General features: G+C 34.5%; 1 protein-coding gene across 1 annotated transcript in view; it reads right to left on the minus strand.

Moving 5' to 3' along the window:
• Nucleotides 1-1,598: 1,598 nt before the first annotated feature.
• The window catches only part of LOC133194039 (integrin alpha-4-like), a 38,607-nt gene continuing 25,613 nt past the window's right edge, over nucleotides 1,599-14,592 (minus strand). Inside the window, exons 11-21 of the mRNA XM_061329960.1 lie at nucleotides 12,808-12,996; nucleotides 12,372-12,578; nucleotides 10,739-10,902; nucleotides 10,270-10,407; nucleotides 8,926-9,404; nucleotides 7,015-7,189; nucleotides 6,665-6,790; nucleotides 5,726-5,854; nucleotides 3,919-4,014; nucleotides 2,148-2,273; nucleotides 1,599-1,864 (exon numbers count right to left, since the gene is read on the minus strand). Coding sequence (XP_061185944.1) covers nucleotides 1,709-1,864; nucleotides 2,148-2,273; nucleotides 3,919-4,014; nucleotides 5,726-5,854; nucleotides 6,665-6,790; nucleotides 7,015-7,189; nucleotides 8,926-9,404; nucleotides 10,270-10,407; nucleotides 10,739-10,902; nucleotides 12,372-12,578; nucleotides 12,808-12,996 — 1,985 coding nt within the window. The 3' untranslated portion in view covers nucleotides 1,599-1,708. The remainder of the gene's footprint in view (nucleotides 1,865-2,147; nucleotides 2,274-3,918; nucleotides 4,015-5,725; nucleotides 5,855-6,664; nucleotides 6,791-7,014; nucleotides 7,190-8,925; nucleotides 9,405-10,269; nucleotides 10,408-10,738; nucleotides 10,903-12,371; nucleotides 12,579-12,807; nucleotides 12,997-14,592) is intronic.

Genomic DNA, 14,592 nt, shown 5'->3' on the forward strand with positions numbered 1-14,592 from the left:
TAGAAAGATGTATTCTTTTTCAAAAAGACGGTAGCAAATGCGAAGTATATTACACAGTTGACAGTTTCTCGACAAATATCAAAAGAAATCGACAAAAAATTAAAAAGCATTCTGGACTTCTATTTTTGCGCGTTATTTCTGATCTGGGGTGAAAAAAACAAGGTGCTTGCAGACACTAAACAAAGGAAAAAATTGGAATGGTCTTACTTTGTTTTCTTGACAAAGTTACCAATAATTGGGATAAATCATAATAATTTTTTTTCCAAGAAAGATAAAACATTTAAACAATATGATGTTCATTATAACTGAAATTAAGAACATACACTCTAATAAATATTCTTCATGTAAACATGTAACTGTAGTATCTAAGTTCCATATCTTTTGCAGTGAAACAAACAAAATATCATTCTTGAGGAAAATGTCATGTATAATTGTTCATATTTATAAAAATTATCTTTTGTCATGTATAATTGTTCAAATTTATAAAAATTATCTATTGTCCAAAACAGAGATTGCCTAAAAAATGACGCATACAATAAGAATGGATAATGATATTTAATAACGCATAAATACAAAATGAACAGAATAAAAAAAGAGGGATATTTGGGTCTTTTTATGGGCGTGTTTGTAATATACAGAAGATAAAATTTCTAAATTTTTTTCTTTAACAATAAGACGCTTACGACAAACAAAATCAAAACAGTTATACTACAAATCTGTATAGTGATTTTAATTTCGTGGTGAAACAATAATACATGTACATGTAAAGGTAAATTTCTACTGTGTACATGTAAACATCACAGTTCCAAAATAAATTCAAAATATTTTCGAAAGTGTTAACGTTAGATAAAAATAAATATTTAAAGTTAGTATAACTACTCTGAATTCTTATATAAGGCATTTTTTTTATGAAAAGAAAACCAGAAACCAGAAAGATATTATCAAAATGCATTAGAAAAGAACAATGCAAAAAGAGACAATTTTCACTGTACAAACATTTACCTTTTCTGACTTTTATTCATACTGATTATGGAGGAATGGGAATTGCGTTTACACACTTTTACCAAACTTTTTCACATCCTGACCTTGACCTTGAAGTTTGACCTACTTTTCAAAAACTTTCACTTTGGTCATGAGCTGCCATACAGGGGTATCGGTGTTTCATACACATAGTTTGTTTTTAATTTAGGTTTTCAAAATCCTGTCTGAAACTCATGAAAAAAAGCAAATGATTCTGTTTTCCCTTCTTCATAATAATAACTACAAGTTAAAAAGGAGGTACTAATTAAACTTCTTCACAAAATAGTCTAATACAGTAATTTTCTTACACATTATAACGCATAATAAATATAGTAAACACAGTTTTCATGGTTAGAGTTATCGAGATACCTCGAACAGACTTATTCAATGAGATTTGAGGTTTATAATCACAATATCTTTGACAAAGAAGAACATATACAATTTGGTCTCATGTATTTTCTCTTTCGAAATATGCATAACCTTTACAAATATCCTTTCATTTGTACTGTATCAATTTTACACAGTTGATCAGTTTGAAAAAAACTAAATTCTAGATATATAGAGAGAACTTAAGCATTTTCAACAGTACATATTAAAATTTTCTTGTACCTGTATTTAAGACCATTTTTTTCAACAAAATTGTAAACACTTGCTAGACATGCGTTCTTTATTACAGACATATAAAAAACTAATTTATCTGCGAGTATTGAGACAATATTTCTCTCTCCGATTTATCCATATCTTTAGTGGCACGTAACAAAGCGCGGCTTTGTCTCTGGTAGGCGTAACTTTTCCTCTTGTACTGGTCCAGTTCCTCTCTCTTTTTCCTTCTAAAGAACCCTAGCTGTAAAATCATAAATAATTGGATTATATTAACATATACACGTGTATATTTTCTCTGCCAAAGTTCTAGGAAAATTATACTTATTGGTCTACGTGTATAAAGAGAGATGATTTTTTTCTAACGAGTTATTTGTACATAGAGACAAGATACTAAGGGAGTTTTTATCAATACACCTATCTGAAAACATATACAAATACATTCAATGGAGATACGCCCATAGGTACGAAAATTCTTTACAATACTTAAACACTGATGGTCCAAATTACTTTTGAGAAAAACTTACCTTCCAGAGAATTATTCCTAATAGTACCATCAACAGGACGCCCACTACAAGACCCACAATCAGGGGCCATAAGTTAAGTTCCTGGGGCGCTGGGGTAATATCATTCGGAAAGATGGGAAGCACTGCCTATAAAGATACGTATGTTTTAATTCCTAAGAACTAAACACTATCACACTTCCCTATTGAGGAAGATGTGAATTGGCGAAATAGAACGTAAGTCAATGGAGTTGTCAAGAACATTCTAAACATGAAATATGGAGATAACGAATAGTATTCAAGCTCAAAGTCCATTTAAACAATACAAATCGGGGCAGAGGTGGGATCAGGTGCAATGGAGGAGTGAGCATCCCCTGCCGACCTGTCACACTCGCCGTGTGCTCCTTATCGTAACACTAATCATAATACTACGTAGATGTTGTCAATCAGACACTTAAGCATCTTTTTTTATATCAACTTCAGAGTACTTGTGTGTACAATCAGAATATTTTCGACAAAAAAATTGCAAATGACCAATTACAAGGTAAATATATTTATGAATTCCATTTTTATTTTAAAAAACAGCTGTCTATGTCAAAAACTCTGGACTTTAATTGTTCGTGAGGAATGGTTGTATAAAGTGTTGAAAAGTCGTATGTTTTGATGTTACTGATCTAAACATGTAAAGAAAGAAAAAAGAGTTTTACTTATTACAAAGAGTTTTGTTCCTTTTTTTATTTGAAGGAGGAAACTGCATCGTGTACCAAACAGTTCTAAGATCATACAGATACACATGTACTTATTGCATGCATTATTTTTTCGGTTTCCATACAGCATTTGATTCTGAGTTCAGAAACGCAATAAACATTATATGCATTCAATATTAATATCTATGTAATCCATAAAAATGCGAGGTATTTGCTTGATGGCCTAAGGAGATTGAAGGATTTATTTAAACTCCCAACAAAAATGAATCATTTAAAATATCTACACTGTCAAGAATAAAGATGAACTTAATATTCTCTCAATCTTGCAAGCATTAAGATATTCGCTAAGAAAGGGTTTTACGGTTACATTGGCTCCCCGGACTGAAGCGAACATTCTTTCAAGAGCAGGTTGTCCAAGACAAGGGAGACCCCCCTCCCACAAGAAATACTTTTTTTTTAGTACTGGGGTATGATTTTAAATTCAAAATATTTTTAAGTCGGATTTTTTGGAGTAGATAATTCCACCCTAAATTTATTGAACTACCTTTGGTTTTTATTTACTAGTACTCAATTACAGATTCGTGTAATATGTTATTAGTGTATATGCATGTGTTATTTAATTATCCAATGAAAAATATATTTCACTGATATACATAGACATACAATATTAAAAAATTATTATTAATTTTGCGTTATTTAATGGAAATATTTAGAATAAATCAATAGGAAATGTCTAAGCTATATAATAAAGGAGTTATCGAACATATGTTGATGAATATTGGCAGTCTTTGGCTGTACAAATGCACTTCCTAGCTTGTCCATTTGTATAGCCAACTTAAGCCAATACTCACCAATATACCCTATAGTACATAAATACTTTCAGTGACCTTAAGTGCCCTGAAAGGCTGCAAAACCATTAAATATTCCATACAACAAAGTTACCTGACAAACAGGTTATCTTGCTTTTACAGTGCATCAGTTGTTATTTCATCGGATGAAATTTGACCATTATAATAATATCATATTTTATATTAACTTACGCGGAGTTAACGGTGCGGACCTAAGACGTCTGAAATTGAAATGCTTACCGAGAAGCTGACATTGGAGGCCAACTTAAGGGGGATTCCTAATGTTTCTGAGGGGTAGACAACTCCTGTTGTGTAGTACCGAATCTGAGTAATGCCCTAAAATTTCACAGAAAAAATATTAATTTATTCCTCATCTCAAAGTAACTTTTCTTTTAAATTTTAAGTGTATTTTTTAAATATCATCATCGAATTACTTCCCTTATCTGAACTCTTCTGTAAAAGATAGCATAAAAAAGGCAGAAATATATCCACATAAAATAATCTGTCTTGTGCCTAAGGAGATTAAATACGACGAAAACTGCAGAAAATTCTATTTTTGTATATTGATCAGTACTGATTATAAAAATTACGTAACAACCCTGGAGGTAAAGTTAGTCTTACAGGCTTTATATATATATACATTAGCATTTCTTCACCCTCATTCTGATAAATTATCCAATACAAGATAAAACTGTTTCACTGTAGACGTTTTAGAAAATAAAAATGTTGCGAAAAAAAATGACGTTATAGTATTTGTTTTTACAATTTACTTTTGCATTCCTTATATATGCAATTTTCAAGTACTGCCCCCTCCCTGTGACTTAAGGCACTAAGATTTGTTTTTATTTCTAAAAAAACAAGATGTGTTGGTGAAACACACAACTTATAGGTTAAAAAGGTTAAACTTTCTCAAATGCAAATCAGATATGTTGATACCCAAAGTAAGGTCTCGTCTCGAGGAATATACCTGTGAAATATAAAAGCCCTAGCAGCAACCATTTAATAGATATAGAAAAGGTTAAAGTTTTTCAAAAGTAAGTCAAGTATCAAGGTCAAATGGTCAAAATTAATGGTGCCCAAGGAAAGGTTTTCTCACAAGAAATACACACGTGAAATGTGAAATCCGAAGCACCTATAATTCAAAAGTTATGGCCAAGGCTTTTTTTCAAAAGTAGGTCAAACTCCTTGGTCAAGGTCAAAGGGTCAAAGTTGTTGGTATCCAAAGGAAGGTCTTGTCACGAGGATTACACATATGAAGTATGAAAGCCCTAGCACAAATCGTTCAAAAGTTATGGCCAAGGTAAAAGTTCGGTAAAATTTTGCAAAACTGGGTCAAACTCCAAGGTCAAGGTAAAAAATGATGGTACCCAAAGACTGGTCTTGTCACAAGGAATACACATGTGAAATATGAAAGCCATAGCTCCAACCAATCAAAAGTTATTTGCAATGTTAAAGTTTTTGCGGACAAGCAAACAGACAAACAGACAGACGGATGGACAGGGCAAAAACTATATACCCCTGAATCTTTGATACCGGGACATAAAAATTCAATAAAAAAGTATTTGAAAAATAATCTATCAGTTGTTAATTTTTTAAAAAAAAGTATTTTTGTTTTGATATGCATAAAAGTAATCATTGTCACAAGATCTGATTCAGCCTATATCTTCCGAGTGTATATATGTGGTATATAATGTGGCATCTAATTAATTAATAAAAGGATATACGTCATCCACTTCATCAACTGTAAAGAATAATCCATTTGTTTACAGTAAAAACCTTTACTCACCTTGCAGGATAGTTTACAGTAAAAACTTTTACTCAGCTTACAGGATAGTTTACAGTAAAAACTTTTACTCAGCTTACAGGATAGTTTACAGTAAAAACTTTTATTCAGTTTATAGAACAAAAATATTGTTTTTTATGTTACACAACATCCATTTTGTATACAGTATAAATGCTAATTTTTGCATTATTATTTATAGTATCCACTTTGTTTACAGTAGGATACAAGTTATCGCGTGCTGTTTTGTTTATCTTAAATCAATACCGCTTGGAGTTCCGGGAGGTTTTCTTCGGAAATATTGCCATTGATGATGAAACCATGCAGACTTTCAACTGTTAATTCACTAATCTTGCATTCATATACAGCACAACCTACACCGCTTTCCTCACATCCCTAAAACAGTAAAAGTATTTATACCGGTACTTGTACTAACTAACATAAATGCACATGCAGGTCCGTAACAACGTTTCTCAAAGTTGGGGGGGGGGGGGGGAGGCCAAAAATATTTGACAATCAACTTTTCAAACTTTTCGGTAATTTTTTTTTCAAACGCTAGAATTTGCTCGATCGAGTTCGATCATAGACGGGAGAATATATATATATATATATATATATATATATATATATATATATATATATATATATATATATATATATATATATATATATATTGCCCCGTTTTAAATTTGCCATATCATAGTTCTGTTTTAGAATTTACGCTGGTTTTTTTTTTTTACTTTGCCCCATTTTAAATTCCCCCACCAGTGAATAGGGCGAAAGGGGCGAAAATTTCCATGTATACAGTATTCTCAGAAAAAAAATGCCCCCCCCCCCCCGGTTCTACAGGCCTTATATAGATATGTATATATACTTGTATTTGTACTTACATAAATATTTCTTTAATAAATATATATTGTACTGGAACATTATCCTTAAGATTGTTCGAATTGGTATAAATATCCATGTTTTTTAAGACTTATATATACGGTTTAACTTAATTGCTTATTTAAAATCTTACCACTAGTCATACTAGCCATATTTGCATATAAAACAAGAATCTAATCAGGCACTCCCATTATTCTAGATAGCTTTGTTTTTATTTTATTCAAATTAAATTATCTTCATTGTTCTTTGCACTTTTTTCTGCAGTAAAAATAGCTTTAAATATAAAACTTCAACGAATTTATGGATGTATTAACTCACTAAAGGTAGTGAATTTTCTGTGTTGATGACCACACTAGGCTGTCCGATGGAGGGTGATGACGTCACAGAAGCGAGTGTTGGGAAGGACGTCATATTGCATTTGTCAGTGGGAGTAAACTCTGTCACCTGAATATTAAAAAAATGCAACTTACTCATTCTTTTCACAAAACAGTATCAGAAAAAAATGTGTCAAATTATGAAAACGAATTTTCAGATCAATCAGCTGAAAATATTTCAAACACACAGTTTCATATTTACTATTCAATATTTTACAAATAAAAAATATCACTTGTATACATGAACACTAATATTCAATGGTATTTTAAAATTTTGTAAATACTTTTCCATACTTTGAGTTCTGACTCGGGCACAATCACTTTGCCGTTTGTGATTACTGGAATACTAAACACGACCTTCACTTCCGGTAGGGGACTTGGGCCTAGTGTACTGATCGAGTAAGCCTGGTACAGTAAGAGTTTGGAGCGTTTCTGTGGAGTCATTCTCACTTGGTCAGGCGACGAAGAACTTCAAATATGAAACAAGATATATTACAATGGTAGTATTATCCTAACCAGTGCTGAAAAGATCAAATAATATCATGTCTGACTCTAACTTTATTGTTGTGCACCTCTGGTATTTATTAAGAATTATCCTATTTCACAAATTTAACGATTTAAATGGTCATTTTTTAAAGAAGGAAAATAAAAAAAGAGACTTGCTGCATATACATAATTTTCCCTCAGGAATGAAGAGTTATCATTTATGCTAAAGAAAAATTGCAATCAGCTGTTAATTGTTACGAAATATCTTTTATTTGCGTGAAATATGGAGATAACGAACAGTATTCAAGCTCAAAGTCCATTTAAACAATACAAATCAGGAGCAGAGCAAACTAGGACCTCCAAAAACATAAGAGATGGGGTCATGTGCCATGGAGGAGTGAGCATCCCCTGTCGACCGATCACTGCCGCCGTGTGCTCCTTGTCATGCTCAGGAAATAACGGAATTCAGTGTGTAAATAATGGCCTAACAATTAGTATGAAAAACGCCTGTCAGCATTTCACTTAATGAAAGGTTGTATTTGCTGACAAGGTCATTGTATCGACCACAGAACTTACGAAAAGATGACTTTAAAGGAGACTGTTGATATTTTTGTTTCATCAACTTGTTTGTCAATTAATTATTTCGTTTTTGAAATTGTTCATACGTAGAGCATGCTCTTGCGTATCAAATCAACTGAGAGATATACACCCCATATGCAGGTGATGAGGGTACATTGCTGCATAAGTAAGGGAATTTGACGATTGAAAAGTTAAAGTCATCACGTTTATTATAAAGCTTTCTTGTTAGATTACCATTAACGTCTTTTTCTAGTAAAATATCCAAATATGAAACAGATTACCATTAACGTCTTTTTCTAGTAAAATATCCAAAGATGAAACAGATGTGTCAGACTTTGTGGTATCTTTTACTTCAAGCTCACTGGGATATATCGTGTCGACATATGAATGGAAATAACTATTGTTAATTGATAATACGTCGTCCATATATCTAAATGTCGAGTTGAATGTCACAGCAAGAGATTTCTTTTTCTCATGTATAAAATATTGAATAAATGCTGCTTCATTTGAATACAAAAATAGGTTTTCTAACGACGTGGCTTAATTGGTACCCATTAGAATTCCAACAGATTGTTGGAAGACCTTGTCTCCAAAAACCAATATATATATTGTCAAACAAAAACTCAAGCATCTTTTTAATATCAACTTCAGAGTACTTATGTGTACAATCAGAATGTTTTTTAACAAAATAATTTTGCAAATGACCAATGACAAGGTAATAAATTATATATAAGTTACTTTAACCTGGTCATTCATCCGGAAAAGTGTAAGTCAGATCCAGTCCAGCATCTGAAGCAAGCCTAGTAGTGTGCATCCTTAGATGTATCATCCATGCAAGTTTGGTCAGAATATGGCCCAAAGTTACTTGGAAATGAGTCATGCTCCAAAATATTAAACCTGCTCAAAAACTTTAACCTGCTCCAAAAACTTTAACCTGCTCCAAAAACATTAACCTGGTCATTCTGTAGCCGAAATTGCAGCATCTGAAACCTTGCTGGTATAATGAAACATACTACATGTAGAAGCATCATCGATGCATCTCTGATTATTACCGGGCGTAAAATTCAAATCTTGCATAGCGCGCCCTCTGGGGAAACCTTTTTTTATCCGCATAATCTTGAGTTGTCTCCCAGTTCTTACCCTATCATCTGTATCGTTGCCTCCAGTTGCAGATCCGTACTCATCTGAATCACATTATTGCTGGGATTAATGTCTCCAGATACATCTGCTGTAGAAGTGATCTGGATCTTCGCAGGAAGATTCCGTAATCCCTTTTCTAATAGTCGAGCAACTGAAACGTCATATCGAAGGCGGACCAAACCCCTCTGTTGTGGATAAAGCGGCGTTGTTTCAAACACACATCGCGTGCCGTTTGTTTCTGAAGCACATGTCATTCGCTCCGAGCCTTGCTCTAACAAAACTGCGTAACTTGTTAAAGGCACGTTTATGTCGTTGGATACCAAAATCGAGGCACCATACGCCGGATCTCCCAAATTCATAACGAGAAGCTCCACTTCAAGTTCCTGCGTGCGTCCCACAGTGATCAACGATGTCAGAGGACGTCCAGTGATTGTTAGGTCTGGCTTACACTCGGGGTCACATTCTGTTCGGAACTCACCCTGTCCAACAATAACAACAAAAAACAATAACGACAGTCAAACCTCCTTATCTCTAATCTAATTAAAATCAGATCCTTTGATCCGCTCACATAGATCGCTACAAACCCCATTCAGGGTCATCTCCTGGTGACCTTTCAATTATCCAATCAAACCTTTGCTTTCGAGAATTTAGAAGTATCTCGGAATACAGTTACAGAAGTAAAAGCCACGATGATACACGAACGGAAAACCTGGTTTCCGTAGCCTGTCAAAAAAAAACGACTACAGTCTTTTCTGTACAGAAATATGTGTAGTATTTGCTTTTGCCTTGTTTTTTAGCTCTTTGTTTAGTAAGAAAGGATAAGATCTTTTCCACAGCTACTTTCACTTCTACATTCATTTCCCCGAATGTCGCTTAAGTACAACCTCTCTGATTGGTCAAAATTTTAATGAATATTTTTATTGGAAAGGTCACCAGGAGATGACTCTAAATGGAGTTTCTTCAGATCCTTGTGTAGCGATCTATGTGAGCGGTTCAAAGGATCTGATTTTAATCAGATTGTCCTTATCTCTAAATTGATGGGACAGAGAAAAAAACGAGAACATACCAGAGGATTTGAGATATTGAGGTTAAAATACATAAAGAATATCAATAATGAGATATCGAAGTTCAACTGTATAGTTATAGTTTATCGTCATCTAAGTTTAAATCATTTTCATCATGGGAAAACTTCGCCCTCATCCTACCCGGCATTTACACATTCAGTAAGGATAACTACCTACCGTGATATCTACTTATCGTGATATTAGTGTCTGCTATTTATCTTCCGTGATATTAATGTCTGATATCTACCTACCGTGATATTAATGTCTGATATCTACCTACCGTGATATTAGTGTCTGACGCCTGGTTTCTGTCCAATACCGGCTTCACCTCGCCTGACGCCGATCTGTTGCTGATTTGATAAGTTAAGTCAAACATGGGATCATCGTTGACCCGTGAGAAAAAATTCCTGTCCGTCATCTACAACATTTATTTTTTCTCTTTTAACGATTGTTTTTCTTATTAAAAATAATAATTAAGTGAAATGTAAAATTGCGCGTAAATTGAAATCCTTTTGCCGATTTGCTATAATATTAAACCTTTCACGTTGAAAGTAAAACAAAAGAAACAATTTGAAAAACTCGATATATAAATCTTGATCTATCTAATACAGAACCCCCAACTTTAGTTATGCATTTCCTATGACGAAATTGCTGCACGATAAAATGATTATACGAAATGAAAAATTCAAACAACATTATGTTCCAAGAAGCAACCCTCTAGAAAAGCATAAAATAATTGGCGTTCTTACAGCTGCTCTTGCGTGTAAAGTTTCGCATTGATTCACACCACTGCGGATTAAGAGTTCCATTTTCTTGTAAATTTTTCCTCCATCCACATTGTTCATGTAAAACGTGAAGCGGCGATCGTTAAGATCAGTTCGATCTGAATCCGAGGTCAATGTGTAGTCGATATCTAAAAAGAGGAACCAGTATGCATTGTACATGCAACTCAAAATTGTGACCAGTGTTTAATTTAAAAGAGTTCAATTCGCTATATTGCTTCATGTATACTTTATTGAAAGCAAAGTGTATCCCATGTGTTAACGATAACAGCTTGCACTAAACTCCCTTAAATCTAGTGACCCAGAACACAGACCAGCTCAAGAAGTCCAAGCCTGAACTTTCTGCCGACACTCGTTAATTAATTCTTTTTGTTTCAACAAAGACTGGCCCGGCTCCATCTTAAAAACACCTCTTCCAATACGTCTCAAATTTTTTAAGGTGTGGACATTCACTCTCCGAAAATGAATATTCAGAACTCCTGAAAATTAATCTTCCTTAACCAACATATCAGAGTACTGCACTTACTTCAACATACGAGAAGAAATTAGTGATGGTTTTCTTCGAAATTTGCTTTTCTTAAGCAACCTGAACCAACATTTTCAATTTACATTTACAATGCCACTAACATGAATTATACATTTTTATTATTCTTTCATGTTAAATACTAAAATCTTATTGGTTTAGACACATTTAACAATCCGTAATATTACCCTCAGCGTTAGCAACACACTTGACAACGGGTAACATTACGAAAATATCACATGCGTTCAAATCATGCGCGTACGGTTCACCGTAGAATTCTCAAAACGTCGGTTGTGCATTTGAAAGAAGCCGAATAAACGACGTCAATAAAAGCTTGCGTCCGATGTAGCTTACTTGAAAAAGACAAAAGACAGACAAAACATCCTTGCGAGTGCAAACTTTAGGTGATAAAGGACTTTTTGAGTAGCAAACAAATAATAAAGAGGTTGGTAAATCTTTTAGGAAGCTTTCCTATTGAGAAAAATAGAAGCGGGTCCAGGGGCAGAAAAATCCCATTGCCCGAAGCCCGGGACTAGTGAATTTTGGGGATGGGCAAGTGAATTTTTATTAACCACTTGCCCGAGGGCAAGTGACTTTTTCAAGGAAAAAAAATAACAAGTCTTAGTTTTAAGTGGAAATGAGCACTTATAATAATCATTTTTTGTCTTCCTATTTTCATAGTTTATGGTGGGGCAAGTAAAAATTCAGGTATTCCTAGTGAATTCTGACCATGTACTAGCCCATGGGCAAGTACTTAAAAAATCTATTTGTCAGCCCCTGCGGGAGTTTGAAAGCTTTCTAAGCGTGAAGTTAACGACGATCTCCGAAATTTTTTATGACATCCGAAATCAATAAGACATTCAGTATAATAAAATAAATAGTGCACGTTTTTGAGGGTAACAGTTGAAATTGACACCCCTCGGAAAACCATTGTCAACCTCCGCTGACGCGTCGGTTGACAATGGTTTTCCTTGGGGTGTCAATTTCAACTGTTACCCTCAAAAACGTGCACTATTTATATAATAAAAAATTACGTACCATGTAACTCTAAGTATAAATAAAGAAACTAAAACATACAAATTCCGTTATTTAGTCCGTCCCCAGTGTAGCTAAAACAAATCTGAACGGAAGTGCATGGATTGTCGTTATTTCCTCTGCATGCAAGTCCCGTTGAATTCAATGGAATTTTAACCGGATTCAACGTCAGAGTCACAGTGATGTTGGCGATAGATTGCGTTCGGAGAACAACAGCATTTGAAGAAAGGAGAGATCCCACCGAAATATCTGTACAAAAACGAACAACAATATTTAAAATATATATTTTTCATACATGATGAATAAGTATTTTATTTACAACCTAAATTAAATTATGTAAAACATCTGAACGACATGGCAGTCATATGCTAGCAATTTTAAGGATAAATACCAAATATCTATCTCGCAAAAATAAGTTCTCGCAAAAAAATGGTGATTTACAGTATCTGAAACCAACAATCCAAATTAATATCTATACCTAGAAATGTATTGGAATCCACGTCAATTGTGGACTTGCTCAGGGAAAATCCGAATCCACGAAGATCCGTGTTGAGTTTTGATGCCAAAATCTGTTGTGAAAATGTAGCGTCCATTTGGGGAGATCCTCCATTAAAGATATAAATAGCACCTTTGTTGTCGTCTTCATAAGGAGCCCCCACGACTAAATCTGTAAAAATGCAATACTGTGGGTTGACTCACTCGTCTACAACTACTAAAAAAATTGTTTTTATGCTTTGCATTTAGGTTTTGTCAAAACAATGCACTTATGTGCTACACAAGCTTGCACAGCGCCCTCTAGTGAGGAATAGTAAATAAATGTAAGTTTGTACAAACGCAATGGATAACCATTCTCAGGTTTACTACATTGAAATTATTGTAATGGTTATTGGAAACTCAAAACGCAAAGAAGACCCAGATGTAAGGTTAGAATGGAATAACCTGTCCTCCCTTAAGCTTAAAGTAGACTAGTCCAAAGGGTATATATAAGACTACATTGAGAGATTCAGGGTCTTTTGGGGAATGCAGAGCTGCAGTTAAGTGGAAGCAGGAGAAATTTGGGTAAGAATAACGGATAAGAGAAAGGGTAAAATAAAAGAAATAGGTTTGCACCAGTGACAAGAATCTCGGGGAATTGAGGCGAGATACTGGGGCTGTAGATCTGAATAAGAACGAAACTCCTAGTATCCGCTATCAATAGGAACCTGGGGCAAGGTACACGGTGCTAAGTCTAACAGTTACCAAGTCATAAGAATTCATCCCACATTATATATTCTTTAATTAAATATAATAGAAAAACTCAGATAGGTTTAAAGAAAAATTACTATACTGTACATAGTCAAATTATTAGATCATAAACTCAGGTAGAGTAAGAGAAAAATTCATCCCCTGAGAACCCTACGCAGGAGTACACAGTACATTTTGGTGGCAGCCGGTCAGGGGATAGAAGTTAATAAGATAAAATTACTAGGTACCAGGTCCAGTTTACCAAGTGCTATTTACGAGGTTCAGTGGTACCAGGTACACAGAGCCAGGTACGGTGTTACCAAGGACATTTTACCAAGTACATTTTACCGTCCAGTATAACCAGGTGCAGAGAGCCAAGTGCCCTGTTAACAAGTACTGCTTACCAGGTCCAGTGTTACTGGGGCAGAGCGCCAAGTAGTGTGACAAGGTTTTTATATACTGGGTTCAGTGTACTTTTCATTAATAATAGAAGTAGGAATCCGTAGGTCCATTAGAGAAAAGTAAGATGTCTGATAAAGAAGCGGATCTTTTGGCCGACCTAAGTGTTATTGACGCCATGCGAGAGAAACTAAGGGAATCTCTAGACAGAATGAAGTCTACACCAAAGACATCTACAAATCCAGCAAGGATACCGGATTCGGGAGTAGATATTAGATACAGGCCATTTGAATCTAGTTTAGATGAATTAACATCTAAATACACGAACACTTTGGACAGGGAAAAGGTGCAACAGGTGGCAAAGAGGACTATAGGTACTTGATGTCCCCTAAGCCAAGTTATACATTGTATGAGGAAGAAGAAAATGAAGGTAGAGGAACATTTACTTCTGGGAAACCAAACAAGTATGATGTATCAGGACAAGTTAAGCAAACAACTCTTCCTAGATTGATTCCAACAACAGGATTGTCTTGGAATACTAGGGGATATGCTGCTCCGTCAACAACGACAAATGTGACTTGGTCAGACAGTCGAAATGCGGGTACTGGCTCATTTTCTGTTCAACAGCCAAAACCCAGTA

The sequence above is a fragment of the Saccostrea echinata genome, unplaced genomic scaffold, assembly GCF_033153115.1.
Source record: "Saccostrea echinata isolate AGI-Se365-2 ecotype Australia unplaced genomic scaffold, CSIRO_AGI_Sech_v1 ptg000028l, whole genome shotgun sequence".
Lineage (NCBI taxonomy): Eukaryota > Metazoa > Mollusca > Bivalvia > Ostreida > Ostreidae > Saccostrea > Saccostrea echinata.